The sequence below is a fragment of the Rhinolophus hipposideros genome, assembly GCF_964194185.1.
Source record: "Rhinolophus hipposideros genome assembly, chromosome: 1".
NCBI lineage: Eukaryota > Metazoa > Chordata > Mammalia > Chiroptera > Rhinolophidae > Rhinolophus > Rhinolophus hipposideros.
Window position 1 is genome coordinate 37,372,392 of NC_138047.1, and position 27,914 is coordinate 37,400,305.

At 37.3% G+C, this 27,914-nt stretch overlaps 1 protein-coding gene and 1 pseudogene across 2 annotated transcripts in view; both read left to right on the forward strand.

The window, feature by feature from the left end:
• The first annotated feature begins 1,644 nt into the window (after positions 1 to 1,644).
• Positions 1,645 to 27,914, forward strand: part of UGDH (UDP-glucose 6-dehydrogenase) — a 28,521-nt gene continuing 2,251 nt past the window's right edge. The window contains exons 1-11 of the mRNA XM_081056867.1: positions 1,645 to 2,266; positions 9,807 to 9,975; positions 16,844 to 16,945; positions 21,087 to 21,287; positions 21,375 to 21,572; positions 22,035 to 22,182; positions 24,044 to 24,138; positions 25,623 to 25,753; positions 25,979 to 26,112; positions 26,530 to 26,621; positions 26,737 to 26,847. Of these exons, the coding sequence (XP_080912993.1) occupies positions 9,811 to 9,975; positions 16,844 to 16,945; positions 21,087 to 21,287; positions 21,375 to 21,572; positions 22,035 to 22,182; positions 24,044 to 24,138; positions 25,623 to 25,753; positions 25,979 to 26,112; positions 26,530 to 26,621; positions 26,737 to 26,847 (1,377 nt within the window). The 5' untranslated portion in view covers positions 1,645 to 2,266; positions 9,807 to 9,810. The remainder of the gene's footprint in view (positions 2,267 to 9,806; positions 9,976 to 16,843; positions 16,946 to 21,086; positions 21,288 to 21,374; positions 21,573 to 22,034; positions 22,183 to 24,043; positions 24,139 to 25,622; positions 25,754 to 25,978; positions 26,113 to 26,529; positions 26,622 to 26,736; positions 26,848 to 27,914) is intronic.
• Positions 18,622 to 18,930, forward strand: LOC308498942 (ATP synthase subunit g, mitochondrial-like; annotated as a pseudogene). Its single transcript has one exon. The product of its transcript is annotated as an ATP synthase subunit g, mitochondrial-like (transcript).

Consider the following 27,914-nt stretch of genomic DNA (forward strand, 5'->3'; position numbering starts at 1 on the left):
TCCCGCTCATTCTCTTTCCTCAGAGGCTGACTCGCCACCAGAGAAACTTACGGTTTCATGACACATAATTTGAAAATAATTGGCCTACATCAAGAAGTTCTCAAACTTTTTGTTCTCAGGACTCCTTTACATATTTAAAATTTGAAGACCCCCAAAAGTTTTTTTCTTGTTGATTCTATCTATTGGTTACCCTACTGGAAATGAAAACTGATAAATTATGAAAAATACACTGATTCTTTAAAAGTGATTAATAAATCCACTACATGTTAACATAAGTAGTATATTTTAATGAAAATTACTATATTTCCAAATAAAAAATTAGTAAGAACATTGGTATTGCTTTACATTTTTGTAAATCTATTATAAATCCATAAATCTGCATTCAATCTGTAACGTCACACGTCAAAGAGCCTTTCAAAAATTCCACCGTAAACTTGTGACAGACAGTGAATAAAGCAAGTAATATTAGTTTTATCATGAAAATGTTTTGAACTCCTGGATCTGATGAAAGGGTCTCAAAGACTGTCAGCACATTTTGAGAGCTACTGTAGATTCAAAGGTCCATTGTTTTGAAGATTACGATTATTATCAAAATAGTAACAAAAAATGTGAAGTGATAATAGGTAGCAAAAGGTTGAATTGAAAAAAAGAATAGTGGTTTTTATTAGAAACCCAATTGTAATAAGGTAACTTAAATTTGTGTATTAATATATGCCAAGTTCAAAAAGATAGCTCTATTATAGTATTAACCACATGCATTGCAATTACTTGTTCATTTCTCTCTCCTGCTAGCCTGTGAGTTTGGAAGAAGGAATTGGGTTTTCATTCATTTTGCATCTTTGTTCTCTAGGATAATGTCTAACACACTAAATATTTGATGGATGAATTTAACTGCACAGAATGTACAACCTTTACACATCCTACCACACTTTCTATAATTCACAGAGAACTGTATTTAACCAACATTCAACAGCTTTTTAAACGTCGTCATGATCCTATCGAGAAAACCATTATCTATGTGGTATTTTAATGTGTCTTTAGAAACTCCTAATCACTTTCCTCATGACGCATTTAAAGATGATGTTTGACTTCAAGCACGCATTATGTCACAGGATGTAATTCTTAATTTAATGAGGGAAACCAAGTCATGACTGCTTTTTCTTATTTTTGGTTTAAGATGACCTTCGCGTGGGGAAAGAGGAACGGGACTGCCCTCCACATTAAAAGTGGATAGGCTCCGTATGTTCACGTTGCCCTTCCTCGTGTTCAGCACTTACATGCTGCATACTCTAAACCTCGTGCACGGACACCCCACCTCCCGAATTTGGCAGGAGTACCACCTCTGGAAAACATCTCTGGAGGGCGTGGGTGTCCCGCTTCTCCTCCCAGGGATCGGGGCGGGGGCAGTAACCGGTCCAGTCATGACCGGTCTGAGCATCCTCGAGACAGGAGGTACCACCTTCCCAGAAGCGGCGGGTCACAAGGGATCTGACTAAACCTTAGGCCGCGGGCCCGGAGGGTGCGGCGGACCCAGGGGCCTGGAGGGCGTGGGAGGGGAGTGAGCCGCAGGCCGGGTCTGACCCGCAGGGTCCACTGGGACAAAACAAAAGCCAGCCCTCCAGGCTGCCGGGGAGACCGGAAAGAGGGCCGGGACCTTCCGGTCCACTTGGGGCGCAGCCTGCACAGCACACCCGCACCCCAGAGTACGGCTGACCTGGCGCGCACGGGGCACGACCTTAGCGCCGATCGTCCGTCAAGACGGGGATACCGGCAGGGAAGCGAGGCCAGACAGGACCGCGTCTCTGACTGCCCCGGGCGTGAGGCGCCTGACATCCAGCCCCGCGGCGAACACGGACCCGTTACGCTCGCAGCTCCGCCCAGCGCCCTCACGGCAGGGGCGGGGCCGCTGATCTGGCCAGAGCGGATTCGCTCAGGCTCGGCCAGGGGCGGGGCCAGCCCCCTCCAGGACTGGCCGCGCCCCCGCCTCCCCGCCCCTGGACCCTGGAGGAAATAGGGGCGGGTCCTGGGCCTAGTGTGGCGGGAGGAGGAGTGTGGTTGCGGCACAGGGCAGAATCCGGGAGGGTCTGGCTACGGGGGGATGAAGCCTCCGCCTTCTCGGGCAGAAGTCTTTAAATACGGGCCCGGGCCCGGGCCTCGGGGTGCGGTGAGAGGAGATCTGGCGGAGCGGCGGCAGTGCGGCCCAGAGGGAGCAGCTGTCGGAGCCGTTGGGATAGGAGCGGAAGCCGCCTCTGGTGCTTGGAAGTGGGTAAGTCCCTTTCCCGGGCTGGCCCCGCCGCCGCGTGGGGATGCTCTGGCGTCCCGGCGGCTTGTGGAGGGAGCGGAGCCGGGATGTGCGCGCTGCCCCGGGTCGCTCCCTGCCGTCGGTCCCGGGCTTCCAGTCTCACGAACCCCGTCTCCTCCTTTGGGTTCTGGGCGGGAATCGCCTTTTGCATCTGCTGCCGTGGGGATGGGATAGGTTAGGCTTTTCAGTCAGGACTCGCGAGCCTTCCAGCCGCCGCATCTTTTCTTCTTTTTTCCCACTTTCTGACTTGAACTAAATGAGAATTTTTTTTTCCGGCGCCTGAAAAAGCCGACGGTTCATCGAAGGAAGTGGTCCTCTGATTAGGGACCCCATTTCAGTCTCAGAGTATTGCCTTTTGTTTGTGCAAAGTCTGCTCACCTGGGGTCTGTTGCTTTCCTCACGGCACTGGCCGCCTTTCTTAACAAACTAAAGAGAAAACGAAGCCAGAAAGCCCTTTCGAGGGCGAAATCCTAAGACGTTCTATCGGGACGTCTGTATAGGCTGTCCTGGAATCCATTGTTGGCCGCCACACCATATATATATATATAATTGCTTTATTTCATGTCCGTGAAGTCCTTTCTTAAGTGTTTCAGAAGACCATGTTTGTGTGAGACCTTGAAAAATTATTATACCCCTTATAATATATATTGAGTAGGGCTTAGAACTCTGGCATATAGAAGAGAGGGATTCACTGGTAGGGAGCTTTTCACGGATATACAGAGGAGTAGCTGTCCATTGACTGCCCTCAAAGACACAGTGAGTCTTTGAGTTTCTTCAAGTCCCCTAAGAAATGGAAAATAGTGGTCTGGTCTGTTTCTTCAGGGGCGTTCTGGAAATGAAAGATCTTACTGTCTGTTCTGAAATGTGCTTGGTCTTACCCAAGCATCTAGCTCAAGGTAGGTGGTAGACAACCCTGATTGAAAGGATCTGATTTCTCCCTTTGCTGTACATCTTTCTCTACATAAAATTAATAACTGCTAAGCATATTCCATCCTCCCTCTTGCTATTTCTAGAGCTTTGTATGATAATCCTTTAGATATAACATTAATAATCTCCCTGATTAAGTATTTTTCTTGGGTCAAGCATCTGATAGTATTTAATTTTTGGAAATGATTAATATTTGTGGAATTGATGTGTCTAGCTATAACATCCATTGCTTTAGCTGCTGGGCAATTATGCAGAGTATACTGATGAAGGGTGGGGTACAGGGATTATATTCAGATGTTTAGATTGTCGTAGGACCTCCCCTATTTGTTAGCCATGTCTTCTAGCTTGAACTATTGATCTGAATTTATAAAATTTTAAATGAACAGTAGTTGTGGAATGGCCTGGTGTGTTGTGGCTTTTCTAAAATACAGAGGTAAAAACTCATTTCAAACTGACTTATAAAATAAGCAAACATTCCCATTTCCCAGACAGCACAGTAGAGAGGATCAGAAGGTCCATAAAAATAGGAATAGAAAATAGAATCAGAAGACATCTGTGTCAGGGAAAGTATATCACTAACATTGTATCACTCTCCATTTTAAAGCTTATTGAAAATTCCAAGTAATAATTTATTTGGATTTTCATAGATTGTCCATCTAGCTTCTTCTGTATTTTTCCCATTGTCATCTGCAAGCCATACTTCTTATGAAACAGCAATGCAGGGATACCCAGAAACACGTGCATTCTATAATAAAGGTCCACAATCAATTGTTTACCCCAACTGCTGGATGTAAGGCAAGCTGAATACAGCCTGGCAATCAATGTGGATAAGAAGTAACTCTGGGAAGACATGGCTGAAGTTCTACCTAAAGAAGAGAAGATGATAGAATTCTGGACAATCTGCAAAAATACTATGATCAGCCATTTGAACTAAAGATACTCAAATAACAGTCTTATCTCAAAAAGATAGGCCCTTGTAGAGAGTTATTCATTCAATTAATATTGATTGAACACCTACTGTTCTAGGTGTTGAGGTGAACAGCAGATGGGAACTGTTAGCCTGGGATCACCTTATTCAGCTATGAACTTCTTGAGCCTGAGTTGCTTCATGTAGACATTCAATCCATGTTTATTATAAGTATGTTAGCAGAACCTCTTCTGCTTGTGATTGTGAGCATAAGCTGCCCTAATAACCTCTTGGCTATGGGATTAAGTGATAACCCCAAAACATCCTTTGCTCCAAAAATACTTTGAGATGCCATGGTTTGGGTACTTTAGATACACTGGTTTTAATTAGGAGGGAGGTTGGCTACCTGTCCAGAAAGGGTGTTACAGTGTGTCACGTCCAGCGCAACACAGGCAGTGAGAGAAAGAGAAGGGGCGGCGAAGGGTTAAGAAAGAAACAGAAATAAAGAAAGTTTTGAAACAGGGGCCAAGGGTCTCACAGCCTCAAAGGACTGAGAATCCCGAATCGGGCCACCTTGTGGCTTTTATTGAAGCACGTACAAGGAAGTAGCATGTTTTTTCTATGGTCTGTGAGTCTCATACACCAGAAAACTGGTTCAACCAATCACCCTTGCCTGTCGAAAGTCCCATGATGTAGAAATAATTATTGTTTGTACCTCCCCAGGGGACAAAACCTTTATGTTGAAAACTTACTGAGATGGAGAACTGATGTTATCACATCTAGAATCACTTCCCAAGCAGGTTGTGGGAAGGAATGCAGCCACAGAGGCAGAAGTTCTCCTTAGACGGGGGATGGTGGGGGGCTGTGCCCACCTCTGTCAACCCCGTGAATTCTCCTGGTGGTCCCCACACGACTGTGCCTGTTGTAGGTTGTTCCTTTCTTGAGGAATCTTACCTGTCATTGGCTAGCCAGCCATCCTTGGGGTCCAAACAAGGAGATGGTATAAAGGTGAAGCAATGTCCCTGAAAGGAATAGTCTCACGGACTCTTCTTTCTTTTTAGGGGTAGGGACGAGGGGACAGATGGGCAGGCAGCTGTGTGACAACAACAGTCTGTGATATTCTTCAGGTCCATCATAGTTCAGGACGTAATCTTCAGCCTTATATATCTGGAAAGTAGATTCTCCCCCCCCCACATGGACCCAGAATTAATGAGGCTTTAGATGTTAACTTATGATGATTAAGCTCATAAGAAATTGGTGAATACACTGGAATGAAGGGAACTTAGCTATTACAGTAGGGAAATTTTTTTATTCCAGTGCCTGGAATACTTGTGTCTCAAATCCAGGCCATCCCTGTTTAGTATTATGGTTCTTGGGAATCTGAATGCATAAAGCAGCGTGGAATCAGAAAAAAAGAATCTTTGGGGAATATGCCATCCATCCATTGCAAAAGGCTATTCTTACCTCACCTCTCGGAAACCAGAATAAAAGAATCTTTGGGGAATATGCCATCCATCCATTGGGAAAGGCTATTCTTACCTCACCTCTCTGAAACCAGAATACTCCTGACTTCAGGGTCTGTGCCACTCTTCTCTAGACAATGCTGAAATAAACACTGTCAGTCTTGTGCTTAACTCTTTCCAGATGGATCATTCCCTTTGCTAACCCCTTTTTTTCTCTTCAGTGGAGTTTGTTAGGTTTTAGCTTACTTTAACTTACTAGGTTACTTTCAGCTATGTGTCGTTACCTGTTAAATTATAGCCTCATGGATTGTTATGGTCATGCTTTCCTGAAAGGACATTCAAGACCCACTTGCAATTCATTTCTACCCTAGGAGACAATTATTGCTGCTCACTACTTCTCAATACCCACTTTTATTGTCCAAATAGGCAGATCTCATTTCTGTGTATAAGTTCTTATTTATTCCCTTCTTCTCATCTGGAATGCCCTTCCCCACTTACCTTTCTTTCTCCATCCTTCTCATTCTTTAGGCCAAGCTTAGATTCTACATTTGCCTTAATGTAGATGCCTTATTCTTTTGGTTTTCTTTTTTCCTTCTGGACTTCTAACACTCATTTTGTCATTTAATTGATTGTACTGCCTTTTATAATTTAACCATGTTACTTAGGTGCGACTAACTCCTTTTCATCTTTTAAGTTAGCTTAAAAGTTCCCTTCTCAGAGAGTCCTTTAACTACCCTATCTAAAGTAGTCCTTTCTCCACAAGTAGTCTTTCCCACTCATTCTCCTACAAGTTTATGTCCTTTATGTGGAATTTATCACAGCTGCCATCATTTTGTTTGTGTGCTCTCCTTCTAGACTATAACTGTAAAGTAGGAACTGCATATGCCGTGTTTACTATTGTATCCACAGTATATGGATCAGTAGTGACTGTTACGTAGTACGGTATTTAACGGTTTTTTTGATTTAATTATTCCCTAAATAAATTGTAAATACTTGAGTGTCAGGGCCTATATCTCTGGCCAAATTCTCTACCATGCCCACACAGTAGACCCTTAAATTGGGAATATTAATCTTTCATGAAGGTGAAGAAGACAGAATAGGCCTGAAGCAAGTTGAAGCAATTTTTTTGAAACCGGATGCTAAGGCTTTTCTATTGTGGAGGTGGGAACAGCAACAGGAAATGCTGGAGACAGACATATCTCTGGTAAGCCTTCTCCAGGCTCAGCTGTCCCTCCCACAGGTGGGAACTTTTCAGGAAAACATTCCCCTGAGCTTTAGCCACTTACTAGCAATCAGTCCCAATGCAGTCTTTTCCTCTCCCGTAGTTTCTCTTTCTCCTGGTGGATAGGGCACTTGAAGCTTGGAGAGAGATAAAGGGCAGAAGTGAAAAGTAGAAGAAAGGTGAAGAAGTGAAAGATGAATGGTTGCCAAAAGTAAATTTTGTGTTTTTTGCTGAGGTGAATCTTGGAATCCTAAACGTTTAATAGGAATATCATATTTTTATGGCTTTACAAGTGTTAGTAGGGAACTCTTAACCCACTGATTTAGATTATTAAGGAGAGAATCTACCAGATTTAGCATGGTTTTACTATTGCCTGATAAGTACTGTATTTTGCCATGTATAATGCGTACTCTTTTGCCCAAATCTGTGAGGGAAAAATAAGGATGTGCATTATACATGGGTAGTACTAATTCCATATCAATCTAAACGTTTTTCGTTCTTTTATTTATGCATATGAGTTAAAAGTGTAACTCTACAAATATATGTGATGGAAGGAGAACTGACTCTGGGTTGTGAACACACAATGGGATTTATAGATGATGTAATACAGAATTGTACACCTGATATCTATGTAATTTTACTGACAGTTGTCACCCCAATAAATTTAAAAAAAGTGTAACTCTAGAAATCAGTAATGATATCCATATGCAAAATAATACGCTGGAATATGATAATCAGTTTTGTTGAACTTATGACGAACTTGCAACAATGAAGAGTTCTTGACCTTCTATGATGCCTAAATATCGTAAATTTGTTACCGGTACATAAAATTTCTTATACCTTGTATTTGCTCTTGTGTTTTGTAATTATTTGTTATATATTATAAAATTTCTTGTACCATAATATGTTGAAAAAATAAATGCTAAAATTCCTTTATAATAAAAAAAACAAGTACCTAAGTGTAAACAAACAAAAATTTGAATTAAAAAATTAAAACCAAAGATTTTTTCCCCTAAAAGTTTGGGCCAAAAACGTGGGTGCACATTATACACGGCAAAATACAGTACATCCAAACAATGGAATACAGTGTAACTATTAAGAGGAAAAAAAAGAAGAGAGAGAGGAGAGGAAATGGACAGGTCTTCAAAATGCATTAAGTGAAAAAAAGCCAAATGTTGATAGTATATATGGTATTCTACCTTTTGAATTTAGAAAGAAGGGTTATTAGAATATACATGTCTATTTACTTGTACTGTATTAAAAACACTGAAAGAATATGCAAGAATCTAATAAAGGGGCTGTTGGGTGGAAGCAAAGTAAGGGATAGAGGCTTCTTAGTGTATATACCTTATTATACAGGTTTAATTTTTGAACCATATGAATGTGTTATCTATTCAGAACAAAAAAATAAATGAAAATTTTTTCTTTATGTATATTGCTAAGTATATTGCTTTCTTTCATAGAATCATTAGATTCCAAATTTTGCTCAGAAAATTGTTTCGTTTTATATTTTTAAAAAAGTCATTAGAGGGCCGGCCCGGTGTCTCAGGCGGTTGGAGCTCCGTGCTCCTAACTCCGAAGGCTGCCGGTTCGATTCCCATATGGGCCAGTGGGCTCTCAACCACAAGGTTGCCAGTTCGATTCCTCGAGTGCCGCAAGGGATGGTAGGTTGCGCCCCCTGCAACTAGCAATGGCAACCGGACCTGGAGTTGAGCTGTGCCCTCCACAACTAAGACTGAAAGGACAACAACTTGATTTGGAAAAAATGTCCTGGAAGTACACACTGTTCCCCAATAAAGTCCTGTTCCCCTTCCCCAATAAAATCTTAAAAAAAAAAAAAAAGTCATTAGAGATCAGACTCTGAGTCAATATCTGCTAATCATGACAACCACAGATCAATTTATATGCCAGATTGTTTTCTTAATGCAGACCAGTATACTTATATCAGCTCACTGTCTTCCAATAAGGAAATCTACTCAGAGAACCAATGAAGATTAGAATATAGTTTGAGTAATACAGATTGACCAAAGGGAATTAGATCATCTTAATTATGTGCTTTGTGTATCTTTTTTCATAAAGGGATATACTTGCCAGGCATTGTAATTAGATCAGCCTTCTAGATCCATGCAGGAGTATACTAACAAATTGTTAAGCTTTCTGACTACCATTTTCCTTTTCTTTGGAATCCACGAATTAGGAGATGTCTGAGGATTTGGCCAGGACTAAAATTCTAAGAACTTGGTCAGTTTGACAATTTGTATTCTCATAATGAATAAACTCAGTATTATTATGTATAAATCAGCCCTGTGTAATTTTGATTAGTGTGAATTGGTTTACTTAATGGCTTTTGAAAACCTATCAAAATCTGTGTTACAGCTTTGGTAACTACTTTCCTTTAACCGTCTCATGGTTTTTGATTAAATTTGAAATCGAGTTTAAGGTCATTGTCAAATAGGTAAAAATAAACTGAAGTCAAATTGGGTAGGGAATACAATCTCAGAGTCCAATTTTGGACTATGGAACTAATCTTAATATCTGTTGTGTTAGTCTAAACCTGTCTCAAGGCTGACCTTTGAATACCAGCATTTATTTAAGCAAGAATTACACTAGTATGTTCACCTTTGAACTTTCCCTCAGCAGTCAAGTTGCCCTAGTGTATTAGAGGCCAAGGTAAGGTTTTATTCTGCTTCTTGACTTTCTTAAATATTGGGTCATTATAATCTTTGTGGCTCTTCTCCAGTAATATCAGTTCCTGTAATTTTTTCCGTATGTTTCATGCTAGTGCAGTAGAGAACAGGCTAGCTTATTCAATTGGAATGTTATTTTTTATCACTATTTTCATAATTCTTAATGAGTGTGAAAGTAAGTGATCTTTCCAAATATCTGTCACCTTGACAGGTTTTATAAAGTGTGATGAATGTGCAATGTGATGTCTTTAAATTTTCTGTTCTCGATACTAAAACAGTCTTACTGTTTCTCTTCTAGTACAATGATGTTTGAAATTAAGAAAATCTGTTGCATCGGTGCAGGCTATGTCGGAGGACCCACGTGTAGTGTCATAGCTCAGATGTGCCCTGAAGTCAGGGTAACGGTGGTTGATGTCAATGAATCAAGAATCAATGCATGGAACTCTCCTACGCTTCCTATTTATGAGGTAAATCATGTTAAACAACTCTTTGTTTCTTATGCTCTTTGTCTTCTCACTGTTTTTGTTTAAAAATTTACTATTGATATAAAAGTTTATGACTGGAACTGGTCAAAAATTAAATGAAAACATTTAGATACACAATGTTAAGGACATTATTATTACAATTATGTCAAGTATGACCGGGGAAAATGACTGGAAAAAAGTATATTGGAATATTAATAATGGTTGTATCAATGCAGTGAGATTGTGGGTAATTTTTTCTCTGCTTTCTAATTTTGTCTGTTATTATGGGTATATTAAGATAGTAAAATTTAAAAGTGGCATTCTGTAAAAATAAAATAAAACTGGACGTTTATAATATGAATTCATGTAAGTCTTATGTTTTTAGATTATTAAATTTATATCAAGTAAATCTTGGATGGATAAATGGTGTCTTTCATATTTAGTGTTTAATATCACAAATTAGTTCAATTGGAATTTAAAAATTTATGTGAATTTAGAGAATTTACAGTTTTATGGTTAAGAAAAATATGTTTTAACCATTTTGTTAAGTTGGCTGTCCTATTTTTTATTGTATTATTACAAAATGAGTTCAAGATATTATGCTTTTAAAGACCAATAGGAAAATATTTCAAAACTTAATGGTAGCATTTTTCTATCCAACATTTATATTTATGTATACAGATAAAACACCCCCCACCACCCTCAAAAAGCTTTATTTTTTATAAGATTATCATCAACCATAGTCTTCAGGCATGTTAGGCCTTTGGAAGGGTAGTCTCATCCTAGTTCAATCTGGAGGACAAATCTCCCTGCTATTTATAGGCATATGAAACATAAAAATCTGTGAAAAAGCACTCATAGAGTAGTAACAATTCAACATCGTGGATTTACTCATGTGAATCAGACCTAAGATTTTTAGAAAATATCCTGTGTGTATGTGGTAGCTTCTGTTTGTACTTTAATCCTTTCTTCTACCAAATGACTGCCCATAATAGTTCTTTACATACCTCAGTATAATAGCATTTCTTTCCCCATTACAACATTACTACTATATTTGGTTTGGGGGAATTTTAAAAAACATTTTGGAACTATAACTTGATAATGAGTTTTATAATTCTGATATCCATAAAAGGTCTACAAGTCATCTGAAACCCTGTAATTCATATTTATAGCCAATCATTCAGTAACTAATTCTGCCAGCAGTGTATTCTACTCTTCAAAAACAAAGGGCACCCATAAGAATGGCTAAAATTTTACTACTGACAATACCAAGTGTTTGCAAGGATTTAGAACAATTGGAACTTTATACACTGCTGATCAGGATGTAAATTGGTACAACTACTTTGTAGTACTTTTGGCAGTATCTATTAAAGCTGAAAATATGTATAATCTATGACCCAGCAGTTTCAGTCCTAAGTGTATATATATCCAACAAAAATGCATACATATGTGCACGTCAAATGACAGGTATTAACAGTGCTATTCATAGTAGCCCCAAAGGGAAAACGACCTAAATGTTCATTATCAATAGAATGGATACATAAATTTGTAGTTTCCATCCGGTAATAAAATACTACGCTGCATTGAAAATCAAAGACACTACTGCATGCAAGAATATGGTTAAATTCTCACAAAAGTAATGTGTTGTCAGACACAAAGATAATACATACTATATAATTTCATTTGTCTAAAGTTCAAAAATAGACAAACTCATTCACATGATGGTAATTTGAAGGGTAGTCGTGACTAGGAGAAGGGCACATTGCAGACTCTGATTTACTGTTAATGTTCTTCTAACTCTTGATGTGGATAGTGGCTACACAAGTGTATTCACTTGTTAAAATTAAGTTAAACATTTTTCTATACTAATGTATGTGCACTTTTCTGTATTTTTGTTTTACTTCAATAAAAATTTTACTGAAAAAACAAAGGGTATCCTGGACAAGAAAAAAAGTATAAACCATATGTAATATATCGGAATTAGACATTTTTCTTGAAGAAAACAAAAATATCAATTGGCTGGGCTTGTTTCCTGGCCAGGTTCTTATTCAGTGAGACTCTTATTATTGGTATTACTATTTCCATTATTTGAAATCTGAAACTCTCTTCCTAAGACTTCAGTGCTTTAAATTTAAAATAGTGTATTGTACATTTACGTTTAATCCATTTGGAATATATAGTCATATTAAGAGTGTTAAGATCTAAAATGATTTATTTTCCATGTCTTGTTTTTTTCTCAATAACCTATCTTTTATAAACAAAAAAAAAATGAAAGTATTTTTGGTTGTTTCACACTTTTATTTCATACATAAATTTTTTCTTTTTTAAGTCACTCTAACTGGAAAATAATATTTGAAAGTCTGTGCTCATTAAGAAGCAGTGTGTGAGTCTCTGAACTCTGAAATCCCATAATTGTATTGGCTATATTTAATGGTTATTAGTTAACTAAATGGTTATTTGCTATTTAAAGTCTTAATTTTATCTCATTTTTTAATACGACAATTAGATGATGATAACATAGGCAGCTATTTTAGTTCTGCACTATTTGGTGAAGCCTACAAAGGAAATGAAATCTGTTTCCGAAAACCAGCTGGCTTTGGAGATTATAAACATGGCACTGCAACTTTAAAATTCTAGAAGAAATCTTCTTAGCAAGTAGAATGATTTTCCTTTTAGCACATAAGTGATTGTAGACATACAATTTTCATGTGTCTTTCTAAGACACCAGTTGTTAAAACATGCCTGCTTAAGAAATTTATAAATCAAGTTTTAAAAAAAGATTTCTGTAAAATTGTGTTAAGAAAAACAAAAATGGGGGGGGGGATGAATTATATGACCCAATATCCATTTTCAGAGATATGTTAGCCTTTGTTCCATTTTTATTTCTTTATGTTGTAAAATTATCTATCCCTGCACATTTCTTTGGCCATATTAGAGATGTGAAATATTAAGTGAAATGTCAAATAGGAACAACTATAAAAGAAGAAAAATGAATGGCATAGGTTTAACCAGAGTTCATGTTGCTTTCTGAATTGCTTTATTGAGTAACTTAAACATATTGTTACTAGTTGTAATGTCCAGATAGAGATTTGCAGGAGGCCACGGGGTATATATCAAAAGTTTAGGAAAAGAATTCAGGGCTGGAAATGTAAAGTTAGGATTATGCAGGTAGCAGTTAAAATCAGTATAGCTGAGCTCTCCAAGAAGAGCTTGTGGAAAGAACAGAGCATGGCTCAAGAACAGAACCCTAGAAAATTCTAGGGATGGTGGTGTTTGTGGGAAGGAATGCCGTAGAGAAGCAATGAAGAGTAGTTTAGGGAAAGTGAACCAAAAACCAGAATAGATTTAGTAGTTCAAGCTCCTAAAAGATGTGTATGCCTTGATTATGAGTGACTAACACAGTGACCAGTACAGAGTTAAGTGCTCAATAAATATTTGCTGAATGAATGAGCTGTCAGTTATGCCAAGTGCAGAAGAAATAAGAACTAAGACAGATTTGTTAAATTTGGTATTATGGGGGCCATTGTAACTTTTGCAAGAATAATTCCAAATGGTAGGAGATTGAGGGTGGGAGAATATAGACAAGGAGTAAGACTCGTAAGAAGTTTAATTTAGAAGGAAACAAAAGGGGTGGTCACTGGAGAGGGACACAGGTTAAAGGAAGTGATTTTATTTATTTATATATTTTTCTGTGGTTTATAAAGGATTGAGCATCTAATAAAATCACATAGAGAAAGAAAGGTCAAAAGCATAAGAAGAAAGGATCTACTTGGTGGAATAAAATCTAGAAAGATAGCAACAGGATGGGATAAAAAGTATAAGTGGAGGGATTGGCCTTGAAAGCCTCGTCTTTGGAGACCAGAGGGAAGAAAACAAGGATGAATAAAGATACATACAGTTTTGTTGGTGGGACATGAACTAAAGGTGACTTCCATATTGGTAATCTTAATAATCTGGAATTGGGAAGTGAGATATTCTGAAGAAGAGAAAAGGGGTAGTGTGAGGTCAAGGACTTGCGTGTAGTAAGGTTCAGAGCAGTATAAATGTTCCACAACTTACAAATGGGGTTATGTCCAGAGAAATGCATTGTAACTTAGAAATAGTATAAGTAAAAAATGCATTTACTACATCTAACCTGCTGAGCATCATAACTTACTAGCCTATTTTAAATGTCCTCAGAATACTTCCGTTAGTAGCCTACTGATGAACAGTTATCTTCAGTTTCATCTCAAGAGTAATTGCCTTCCTCTTCTCACCAAGAGTAGGAGATACAGATGGGTGTTTTGTGGACATTGTGGGATGCAAAAACACAACATCCAAAAAACTTTGGCAACACAGTGCACTGTAGAGTATCAGTTGTTCACCCTGGTGATCACTGCTGCCACCCAGAATCACGAGAGTATGGTATTGCATATCACGAGCTTGGAAAAGATCAAAATTCAAAGTATGGTTTTTATTGAATGCATATTGCTTTCGCATCATTGATAAGTCAAAAAATTGTAAGTCGAACCATCATAAGTCAGTATCTGAGAATAGAGAGGACAAGTAAAAAGATTTATCAGGCCACATTGAAAACCCATCAGCAGGGGATCAAATATATGGTGATGGAAGGAGAACTGACTCTGGGTGGTGAACACACAATGGGATTTATAGACGATGTAATACAGAATTGTACACCTGAAATCTATGTAAATTTACTAACAATTGTCACCCCAATAAAATTAATTAAAAAAAAAAAAAAAAAAAAAAAAAAAAAAGAAAACCCATCAGCTTCTGTTTACTGTGGTTCTTTCTAATCTTATAAGCTTATATTTTAGGGGTCAAAACTGTATTAGTAAAAAAGTAGTCATTTTTATCGCCAGAGAAAAAAATAGCACAGGCTAGTTGATAAAATGTGGTAATAAGATACTTCAGTTTTACTCAGAAAATAGTATAGTAGATACTGTTAACATTTAACAATTAAAACATTTTATTTTGTGTTACCATATTTGTTGAATAGTCATTGCTTTTTTGTTAACTTTGTTCATCAGTGTTTTTAATAACTACTTTTTAAAAAATGGATAATTTGCTTTTCTTTTTCTGAGTAAAATAAAAGATAATTTTACCCTGTGAAAGGATTGGAATTCTTCCCCCAAAAAAGCACCATGTAAATTCTAAATACTAATTATGATAATTACATAATGACTCTAATAAGAGGTAGAACCTATATTAACTGCTATTCCATCATTTTGAAGATCTACAAATATCCTATTGGTTTTAACAGAAAAATGTAGTTCATTTTGAGGTCTTATTAAGGCTTAGTATAAATTTTGCATTGCTCTGATTTTAGGATACTTCAATTTAAATACAGTATTAAGAAATTTTATATATAGGACTGTATTAAATTTTCTCTGCTAAATCCCCAAATTTCATAACCTTTTACTCTCATTTTCCGGAACTTAGTCAAAATAACCAAGGAAACAGTTACTGTGATTGATGACACTGTATTCATCGTTGTAGTGGTTTATATATTTTGCTGGTCTTGTTAAACATTTAGTCAAACTAATGGAAATTTGAATTTACATTTTACACTTCCTCTAATTGCTTATGTTCAAAGGCCCCAGAACCATGAAGAAAAGTGAATTGCCTCTGGGTATAATTCTAAACCTGTAGTGGCTTTTATTTTGTTATCTGCATAGGTAGTTTTATAAACATCCATAATATTGTGTATATTTTTTGAAACTTCTCCCCCAAGAAAAGTAAGCTTTAGTGGTTTAGGTCTGTTTGTTGTTTTTTTTTCCTTTTTATTATGGAAAATTTCAAACATGTAATAAAGTGGAGAGAATAGTATAATGAATCCCCATGTGCCCATCACCATGTTTCAAAAATTTATCAACATGACCAGTCCCCCCTCCCACCTATTACCATCCTGATTATTTATAATTTCATCCATAAGCCTCTCGTTATGTATCTTTAAAAAGAATAATTAGTTTTTAAAACCTAAGCACATCGCCATTATCATTACTAACATTTTAAATAATTTTTTAATATCAAGAATTCTTATACATGTTCTTCATCTCTAGTTTATTTGAATCAGGCTCCAAGTAAGATCCATATATTGCAACAGATTTGTATTGTTTCAGTGTCTTTTAAGACCACAGTATTTTAACACTCCCAACCCCCCATCCCCTGTTATTCTCTTCAGTTTATTTGTTACAGAAACCAGATTGTTTAGCCTGTAGACATTTTTCACAGTGTGGATTTTGCTGATTGGGCTAGTGTGATCAGATTTAGACCTGATTTTTTTGTGTGTTTTTTTCCAAGAATACTTGTTAGGTGGTGTTGTACAGCTTAATATTCTTAACATTACTGCATCTCCTGTTAAATTGTATGGGAAAACAAAATTTTCATTAAAGGTTTCTTATAATAGGGACTTAGAAAAAATATGTGTATGTATGTGTAAACACTGACTGTTTCACAACCAAATGAATGACCTAAATTCTTGGGGGGTGAAATCCTGTATTCATAATGATAATGCAGAAATAAAGTGTTTGCTTAAAATCACAGAAGACATTGAATTTTCTGATAATTGTGTTGATACTCAGAGTTAATTATTAACTTATAGACAGTCAGGCACATGGTAAACAATGACACAGCATTAAAATGAGCTATTACTTTAATTGTGGTAAGTTCAATTTTCCTTTATTTAGTAATGTTACATAATGTTTACTTACGGCCTTTCGTGTGTAGTCTTTGATTTTTCTACAAAGGTGTTATTTGAGAGCAAGTCTAGAGCAAGATCTTTAAATTACTTTAACACATGTAATTTTATACTATTAGGTTATTTTACATGACTGGTAAACAGTACATACACAACTCTTTTTCATTTTAGCCAGGACTAAAAGAAGTGGTAGAATCCTGTCGAGGAAAAAATCTATTTTTTTCTACCAATATTGATGATGCCATTAAAGAAGCTGATCTTGTATTTATTTCTGTAAGTATTTCCCTTTGCTATGGGAGTTTTAATGTATTCTTATCTATATAGAAGTTTCATTTTATTTTAATAGTAAATCCATTGTATTAAGCCAGAGCATTGCTTAGTAGCCATTGTCCAGTTGAATTTTGGTTGTCACTAACTTTGTCCAACATTTCACCAAACTCTATAATCATTTGGTCAAATATGGTATTTCAGACCATTAAACAAATAAATTCAGAGAAAGTTCTAGTCTGATATCTAGAATTAGGAAGTACTGGTAATGTATGAGCACATGTGTGATAGTATATATATTTCATCATTTCTTGTTTCTACTGGTGGGTAGAGGTGAGGTAAAGAAAATCAGGTAAAGTTTTACTTGCAAACTTACAGGCATCTCCTAATTAGGTAAATTGTGTTCCAGAAGTCATTTTAAATTAATTATTTGGAAGTTGGCATGTGTTGGTTAGGTTATCAGGCTAGTCCGCAGGCACCTTCAGCTTATAATTTGGCTAAACTGTTGTACCTCTGCAATGAAAAAGAAATAGATCTAATGCTTGGGAGTAAACTCTAGTAACTCAGTATTTCAACCAAGGTAACTTATTTCTTGATGTCCTGGTAACCATCTCAAATATTCTGTGTGTGATGGTATAGTTATCAACCATTTGGTGGCTGACCTAGGGTGTTGTATGACTTAAGGCCTTTAGGGCCTTAAGAATAAAGGGCAAGGCTTTGGTGTGAGCTTTGATGGGGTCCTATGAGATAAAGGAAGGAAACACCATGAGGTCCATAGAGGGTAGATGCTGTTGAATCGATTATACATTTGTTAAGGTCTGTAAGTTGTTGAATAAGGGGTTTTCTGACTGGTGAGACAAAAGCAGTACTGTGAAGCTCTGTGAACTCGAGAAGAAAGTGGTAATGAAGCCAGTGGGAAAACTGTTATTAATTAAGGGTAAATGGGATCAAATATATGGTGATGGAAGGAGAACTGACTCTGGGTGGTGAACACGCAATGTGATATATACCATGTTTCCTCGAAAATAAGACCTAGCCGGACAGTCAGCTCTAATGCATCCTTTGGAGCAAAAATTAATACAAGACCCAGTCTTATTTTGCTATAATATAAGACCGGGTCTTATGTAATATAATGTAATGTAATGTAATATAAGACCAGGTCTTATATTAATTTTTGCTCCGAAAGACGCATTAGAGCTGATTGTCCGGCTAGGTCTTATTTTTTGGGAAAAAGGTTAGATGATGTATTACAGAATTGTACACTTGAATCCTATGTAACTTTACTAACCATTGTCACCCAATAAACTTTAAAAAAAGAAAGGAAGGAAGGAAGGAAGGAAGGAAGGAAGGAAGGAAGGAAGGAAGGAAGGAAGGAAGGAAGGAAGGAAGGAAGGAAGGAAGGAAGGAAGGAAGGAAGGAAGGAAGGAAGGAAGGAAGGAAGGAAGGAAGGAAGGAAGGAAGGAAGGAAGGAAAAAGAAAATTAAAAATAAATAAATTAAGTCTCTTTTTTTGGCCTTCTTAATTGCTTCAGAGAAATTGATGCAGCTTCTGTGACTTACCTACCCATCCTCTGCTTAAGTTTGCAGAAGGTTAGGGAAGAGGCAGAGAAAATGAGAAAATATTTCGGAGTAGCTAGATACTTGGAGTTAATCAAGAAGTTACTGACTTTCCATCCTAGCATCATGGCCCAATTTGTCCGTAACCTCGCAGAGAAGGCCCTGGCGCTGGTCAACGGTGCTGTGACTTAGTCGAAGCCTCAAATGGCCACATTTTGGTACTATGCCAAGGTTGAGCTGGTTCCTCCAACATCTGCTGAGATCCTTACAGTTATTCACAGCTTAGGAAAAAAAGTCATTATTGCTCAAACTGGTAGCTTCAAACAGCTCACAGTTAAGGAAGCTCCGCTGAATGAGGTGGCCAGTGAGATGGGGGTGTAGTTTCATGTCGGCGAGACCACAGGCAAGCGTGGCATCATTGGCTGTAAGGTTTGAAGACCAATCTTTAACCTTTTTTTTTAAATTAAATTTATTGGGGTGACAATTGTTAGTAAATTTACATAGATTTTAGGTGTACAATTCTGTATTACATCATCTATAAATCCCATTGTGTGTTCACCACCCAGAGTCAGTTCTCCTTCCATCACCATATATTTGATCCCCCTTACCCTCATCTCCCTCCCCCCAGCCCCTTACCCTCTGGTAACCACTAAATTATTGTCTGTGTCTAGGAGTTTTTCTTTCTCATTTGTTTGTCTTGTTCTTTTGTTGTTTTTGGTTTATATACCACATATCAGTGAAATCATAGGGTTCTCTGCTTTTTCTGTCTGACTTATTTCGCTTAGCATTATACTCTCAAGATCTATCCATGTTGTCACAAATGCTCCTATATCATCTTTCCTTAACGCCGAATAGTATTCCATTGTGTATATATACCACAACTTCTTTATCCATTCATCTATTGAAGGACATTTTGGTTGTTTCCATGTCTTGGCCACCGTAAACAAAGCTGCAATGAACATTGGAGTACACGTGTCTCTATAGAAAAATGCTTTTAGCCAATCTTTAACTTTTGAAGACCAATCTGTTTCTTTTGGGTTTATTATTTGAATGTTCTTGGGCCATATGTGATCAAAGTGATATTTGAATAAAATATGTTAAAGAAAAAAAAAGAAGTTACCTTATTTCTCTGATTATCTTAGTTTGGCTAACCAGACCCTGGAATGGCAATTGGGAAATTTTCTGTAAAGAAAGTATTTAAAAATAATCTACTCTCAGGCAATAGAGTCCACCGTAGGGTGGTCTGGCACAGATAGCTGGTTTTACATTTGTCTCACTGCCCATATAACCTGAGCTGCCCTGAATTTTTCTAAGCTGTTGCTTTGTGTGCCTGCCTGTTTGGGTAATTTATTATTATATAACTCACATGTAGTTTACATTCTCTGGATCTTTTTTTAAAAAAAATCACTTGTATACTTTTCATTATGGAAAATATCAAATGTATACAAAAGGTGAACACAGTAATATAATGAACCCCTATTTACTCATTCTCCATTGTCAACGGTTATCATGGCTGATCTTGTTTCATTTACTACTTCTATCCACTTCTTCCCACCCCAGATTTTTTAAGGCAAATTCCAGATGGGAATAGTTTTATACAAATCAGTTTTCATTTGTTATCTTCAGAGCTCCTTTACCAGGGGAAGCCATCTGATCATCGCCCATCTCTGGCATGTTTTACCTTATCCCATCAGCCGGCTGTCATTGCCCTTCTGACTCCACTGCACCCAGCCATCTATGACTAAGTCTTTTCCCAAGTTGTGCCATGCACAGAAACAAGTTTTTCCTCCTGCTTTTCACACCTCAACTCAGTCTTTAAGTTTTGATTTATTTTGGCTAATTCCTTTGTTTAGTCTCCCATTAGGTCATAAGCTTGTCAGGGGAAGAGAATTGGTGCTGCTTATTACTGGTTCAAAAATTACTCCTCTATAAAATTTTGGACTTTTCAAAGTACTTTCATTTTTATCAGAGTGTTATAAAACTCATGTTAGATTTTAGAAAGTGTGTTAGCCTCATTTTCCAATCAGGTCATTGAGGCAAAGGCAGCCACACTCCCCCAAGGTTACATAATAGAGGTAAGCCAAAACTAAATGCCTAGACTCTGGACTCATGATTTATTTTTCTTTCTATTTTATAGTCTTTGTCTACATAGTATTCTGTATCCTGAAGATGCTAGATGATTCCTAGCTTTAATGAGCCAAGAAAGCATTTGTGAATGATACTGTAAACATTTTTTAAAGCTTTTGATATAGGCCTATAAAAATGGAGAAAAAAAAAGGAATTTGAAGTTTAGTTTTAAAGACCATGGTAATATGTTACATACAATAAAGAGAGGAAAGAAGAGAAAACTTACATTTCATTTTGGATTGTGAACACTTACTGAATGAGTTCTCCAGATGCTTCAAGCTTTCCTTCTGGTGATTATATTTATGAAATGTATTATTTTCCAGGAACTGATAGAGGATTCAAGTCAGGGCTACTGATGGTAGTTAACTTCCCACGTGACTAGCTAATTAATGGTTCAGGGCCTATCTGGAAATCACTGAGTATCTCACAGATAATCTGTTCTTACTCCATTACACTTTCACCAGGTGAACACTCCAACAAAAACCTATGGAATGGGGAAAGGCCGTGCAGCAGATCTGAAGTATATTGAAGCTTGTGCTAGACGCATTGTGCAAAACTCACATGGGTACAAAATTGTGACCGAGAAAAGCACAGTTCCTGTGCGGGCAGCAGAAAGTATTCGTCAAATATTTGATGCAAACACAAAACCCAACTTGAATTTACAGGTATTAAAAAAAGGAAGCATTAGAATCTGGTTCTTATGTAAACATTGATGCCTTAAAGTTGTTCATAATTAATGCTATTAATTCTAGGTGCTGTCCAACCCTGAGTTCTTGGCAGAAGGAACGGCCATCAAGGACCTCAAGAACCCAGACAGAGTACTGATCGGCGGGGATGAAACCCCAGAAGGCCAGAGAGCGGTGCAGGCACTGTGTGCTGTATATGAGCACTGGGTTCCCAAAGAAAAGATCCTCACCACCAATACCTGGTCTTCAGAACTTTCCAAACTGGTTGGTACATGACATTCAACTTTCCATTAAATTTAAAGCCAAGGACTTATTTCTCTTAAACCTAATAAGTGACATAGCTACTTTCTTAATAAAAGATATGCTTTTGAAGATAGTGTTCTTATACATTAAGAAGTAATTTTCACGAGGGGGACCAAATATTAGTATATAAAATATTCTAGAAAATTATAAAATTTTCATGAACTGTAAGATAAAATGGAGGATACATTAAAAGAGTAATGTTTAAAACCATTCTTTCCCTTCTTTTACCCGCTTTCTTAATCATCTTTCTTTTCTAATTAAAACATTTTCCTTTACCAGCCCATCCATTGCCTCCTCACATTGAGACCATCCATAACTTTTTTCTTTCAGTAATTGGCATCAACTCAAAGAAATATAACCCAGATGTATAAAATGGCTATTTTAGCTCATCATACCCACCCACCCCCCCTTTTGTTTTTTTAGGCAGCAAATGCTTTTCTTGCGCAGAGAATCAGCAGTATTAACTCTATAAGTGCCCTCTGTGAAGCTACAGGAGCCGACGTGGAAGAGGTGGCCAGGGCTATCGGGATGGACCAGAGAATTGGAAATAAGTTTCTGAAAGCCAGTGTTGGTAAAATGAAAATTTTTGGCACATAAAGTAGGTTCATTTAGCTAGGTCTCTAAATTTAAGGAAGTCTTTACTTCAATGTCCTTAAAATAATTATTCTATTATCCATGCAGCCTTCAGCCTTTCATGCACTTTTTAAGTGAGGCAGTAGTTATTATGAAACTTCCATTGTTTCATAATTACTGACTGATTAGTAGAAACATAGTTCAGTGTTTTAGAAGGAATAAATTAGTATTTATTTAGAAAGAATAAGCTTGCGGGACCACATAGTAAATGACTCAAGCAGCAGGTAATAAACAATTCACTATCATTTGCTTTTCCTACTAATGTTTTCGCAATGTGGCCTGGGTGAAATACGGTTCATTTTTATTATTTGCAGATTCCGTATTTGTGAGTTAGCTTACTCACTAAAATTTATTTGTAACCCCCAATCAATACTCATAGTGTTTCGTGGTCATTTATTTGCAGACATGAACAGAGCAGCAAAAAATTTGAGTCACATTCTCAGCTGAAGCTGAATAAGGCAATGCCCTTTGCCTCCTTCTTTCAGTGCTGCAAACATCTGCTGTTTTTGTGGTCTATTAAGTGCCCCGTTTTTCACATTTTTGTGCTTTTTGTTGGTGATCTCACTGTTTACAATGGCCCCCAAGTATATTGATGAAGTGTTATCTAGTGTTCTGAGTGCCAGAAAGCTGTGCTGTGCCTTAGGGAGAAAATGTATATGATTAGGTAAGCTTCGTTCAGGTACGAGTTATAGTGCTGTTGACTGTGAGTTTAATCTTAATGAACCAACAATACATATTAAATAAGGTGTCTATAAATAGAAACACATAAAACAAGGTTATGTATTGACTGGTTGATGAAAATGTGACCAGAAGCTACAGGAACCTTACTGCACTTTACCTAGGAGCAGTGCTTCAGCATTTGCTAATTCAGTGTTTGTGGCAGTTTTGTAGGACGTAACTACTGAGTATAATGAAAACTGACTGTATTATTTGATATAAGTTAATAAGGTTGATGTAAAAGTAAATAGAACCTTTTATAGGGCCATAGGCAACCTGTCCTGCATTTCGGGGCCTTATGCCATTTCCTAATACTGCTTTCCCTGGCCTCTTTTATCTATCTTTTTGATATTTTCTTCTAGCTACCATTTAATAAAAATAGCAACTATTTACTAAAGGCATATTATGCACCACGTTCTGAATCAGCACTTTATATATCTCATTATTAATCTTTATAACCTGTTATGAAGGTGCTGGTATAGCCTTTATAGAGATGATTGAGGATCAGGGAAATTTTTGCAACTTGCTCGGAGTCATACAACTATTGAGTGACTAGTTGTTTCTGACTCCCGAGCCTATGCCAACCTTCACGATATACTGTGTTGCACTAGAACGGGTGCACAGCTTGTTTTTGTAAATAAAGTTTTATTGGAACATAGCAGTGCCTATTTGATTATATATTGTCTATGTTGGTTTTTGAACTACAAAGGCAGAGTTGAAGAGTTGTGCCAGAGACTGTATGACCCACAAAGATTAAAATATTTACTATCTGGCTTATAAAGGTTTGCCAGCTCCGTGCTAGAGTTAGATATGTGGGGCAATGATACCAGATGAGTGAAGAAAAAAATAGAAAATATAGCTATAATAAAACTTTAACTAAAAAATTATTTGTAATTTCTTTATAGAATTGATTAGTTGCTTGCAAATTTCACACAATTTATAAAGCCATTCATTTTCCAATATCTGAATTTTAGTACTAAAAATCCTAGCATAGGTCTTCTGATTTAGTGTGACAGAAATTTGTCACGTGATTCAGTTGTGTGGCTCCTAAATGAAAATATTGTCATTTTCTTTTTCTTTAGGTTTTGGTGGGAGCTGCTTTCAAAAAGATGTTCTGAATTTGGTTTATCTCTGTGAGGCCCTAAATCTGCCTGAAGTAGCTCATTATTGGCAGCAGGTATTAAGCTTTGTAGTCAACAACTGATGATTAACGTCTAAATAAAACATGTTACCCTTTTTTCAGTGAAAAATTTTTGATAGGATTTATTTATTCCAGGAACTCAACTATTATTATACACAATTTTTAATCTTAGGTTTATTACTGGGTTTCTATATTTTTAATTTGTCTTTTTTGCTAATCACCTGTGATGGAAGTTTCTGATAAACCAGTATTTCTTCTAATTTTATAACTAAACTTGTTCCCACAGTAAAGCAAGCACTTATTCTAAATTATAATTCTTCTATATCTTGAAAGGCATTAAAATCAAAATAAAGGAGGAACCTACATTATAATGATTTTAAATGGTTTCCATGTGTTGATGTTTGTCTTGTCCCTTTGAGAGTCACAGAGCTAAAATTAAAACACCTTTCCAAAACTGGGAATAGAGTTAACATTTGTTGAGTGCTTGCTCTGTGCCGGGGACTCTTTTAAGTACTTTGCTTGGTGTTCATTTTAGTCCTCATCACTGACATCATCCCCCATGATGAGGAGGTTGAAACTTAGAGATGTTAAGTAATTTGTCCAAGATACCAGCCAGTGTATATACCTTTTCCCAATATTTTCCTCTCAAGTTTATAATTTTTCAGATTTCAGCACTGGGTGGGAATGTAAGGAAATGCACGTTTTTTTAATGGAAATGTATGCTTTTAAGTTAGTTTCACTCAATCCATCGGTATGGCTTTATCTTACTGTCCATTGTGGGGAAAATGCAGGTAAAGGCTTGATTTTCCAATACTTGGGGCTCATTTCTCAAGTTCTCAGGGTTTGATATAGGCCCTAGCTTAGAATCTTTAAAAACACACACAAAAAAGTCTCCTTATATTCATCTAACCACCAATATGAAGTCTTGTTTATAAACTCTTAGGAGAGTAACACATAGGTGATCAGAGACTTTTACTCAACATTTAGTTAAAAACTGCCAAATGTTCACGGTGTTATGGTTCATCCAGAGGCAGCTGTAACTCTCTGTACATTGTTTGACTATTCTTTGTCCACTTTCGATTCACACTCAATTTTGGTGAGGAGTGAGGGTGAGCATATGAGGGAGTACTTTGGGATTTGATTGCTTACAGTCTTGCTTCCATAGGGTTTGGAGAAGTTGTCTAAGGCGAACAGTTTTCTGCGTGCCTTATTTAGGCTGGCTTCGGAGCTGGACCTCAAATGGGTTGAAACTTAGCTGTGTCCCCCATTTTTACATCCATCTCAGCCTGAAGCATGGAAAGATAAATCATAGAAACATTAAAAATTTTAATATGGCTTTACGTGGGGGATAAATTTCTTTTTAATCTGTAGATACTATAGAGGTTGGTTAATCTTTGCCTCTTATTAATTTATAAGGCTTGGATTCATACAGTGGTACTCATGATAAAAATCTGAGCAATGTATGGCACAAGCTTCACTTCTTTTAAATAATCATTGCATAATTGTACATGTAATTTCAGGTCATAGACATAAATGACTACCAGAGAAGAAGATTTGCTTCCCGGATTATAGACAGTCTGTTTAATACAGTGACTGATAAGAAGATAGCGATTTTGGGGTTTGCATTCAAAAAGGACACTGGTGACACAAGGTATCAGTTCTTTAAAATATTTCAGCTCAGTTGAGAGTGTTAATTCCATATCTTATCCTGTTTGATTGGTGGATGTGTGTGTGAGAAATATATATAGTATAAAGAATAAAAATAAACATCCATAATCTCACAAGAAATAGGATCTTACCTATATATTAAATCTCTAAGGTATTAGAGTATATGCCATTTAAACAGCTTAGCAATACTGATTTTTTTCTTCTTCAGAGAATCTTCTAGTATATATGTTAGCAAATATTTGATGGATGAAGGTGCACACCTCCATATATATGATCCAAAAGTACCAAGGGAACAAATAGTTGTGGATCTTTCTCATCCAGGAGTTTCAGAGGATGACCAAGGTAAGGAGTTGAGTCTTATGAGTGACTTTGAGTATGGGCCCCAAAACTTGTTTGTTTTCCAGAAACCTTTGTTGGTTCAGCTTTTATCATTTATATCATTGGCAGGCCCTGTTTTCAACCTCATTTGTCTAAAATCAAACTCTTAGGCATTCCTTTGTCAGCTTTGAATTGAAGTGATGTAGTTACTCTAACGATATTTTCAACGTATTCTAAAAAGCTCTAGAAAAATTCCAAGGAGATACTTCTGGGTAAGATTGGGGGTGCTCCAGGCCCCACATCATTACTCTCAGTGACACTTCAGCCAGACTATTCCATTTCATTCAGACCTTCAAGTCCACCTGCAATCCTAATGTTAAAAATACATAATTTCAAATAACTCCTTTCCTATTGAGTTTTTTGTTGCTGTTGTTGTTACAGTGTCCAGACTCGTGACCATTTCTAAGGATCCGTATGAAGCATGTGATGGCGCCCATGCTGTTGTTATTTGCACTGAGTGGGACATGTTTAAGGTGAGGCGACAGAAATCGTATTAAGGAGAGTTTTAGAGGTGTTCTAGTATCAGTTGGGGTTGAGTATGTGCTCATGTAGATGTTCTAATTATCCCTTTGGTTCTATCTTTGTTAGGAGTTAGATTATGAACGTATTCACAAAAAAATGCTAAAGCCAGCCTTTATCTTTGATGGACGACGTGTCCTGGACGGGCTCCACAATGAACTACAAACCATTGGCTTTCAGGTAATCATGATCCTGGGCTGGTTTTGTTTTGTTTGGTCATGTGCTTTTTAATGGCTTTGTGTTTTAGATTTTAATATTTGCTCATTTAGCAATAGCATGACTCTGAGGCAACATGGTTGTGGATCAGTTCTCTGGGAAGTCTCTATAGGATTTTTGTAAGTCTTCCTTACAAACGTTTGTGATCTAAAGGTCATTCAGTGTTTGTCTCCCTTACATAGTATCTGGGAAGTCATCAGTTGCCTATCATATAGGGACAGAATGTACCCTCCCTTACCTAATATAAAGATCAAGTAAGAAAATACTAAACAAAGTTTTTTACTGGAGCACGAGCCTGCTATACTGAACTGTTTGCAGCATACTGCCCCCCTCAGAGGCCTGGGCTTTTATTCCTGTACAAATGGGGTGAAAACTGCAAAATGCATAATGGAGGCTTCAGTGGTACTGGCCCTCTTCTCATTCAAAGTTTGTCAATTAATTATGGAATGTTTCGAGAACTGACAGAACCTCTGCCCAGAATAGTATGTTTATATGTTGCATCTATTTCAGTTTTACCAGGAGTCCCAAAAGTATTACTAAGAAGGAGCTACTTTCTGTTTCCTCCCAGCAGTCTGTATGGGGGTGGGAGGACCGGGGGAGGTTAAGGGACTATAAAAAACGTGCCAGGGGGTTGCTGTCCGCGTGGTCCTCCAGCAGAGCAGACAGGCGCTGTTCAGAGCTGGCCGTGCGCATCTGCTCAGCGCCAGCTGTCCTGGAAGCACGATAAGGCCTCACCTACTGTTCAGAATATCTGCTTCTCTGAAAGTGTCACCGACTTGCTGAAGAGCCTTCTTTAGAATTCAGTGTCCATTTCTCATTCGTGAGAGATGCACCAAGCATCAGATGGCATTTTGTCTGTTAATACTCCATCAAGGGCCTTGGGGGTTCTTCTGGCCCAACCCTCTTCAGTGAATAACAACATGACTTTTCCCAGTCAGGACTTAACTCAGAAATTTACTTTTTAAAGAGTATTTGCAAGGCATAGACAAATTTTCTCTCATTCCTGTTTTATGCATCTAAGGGAGAAGATA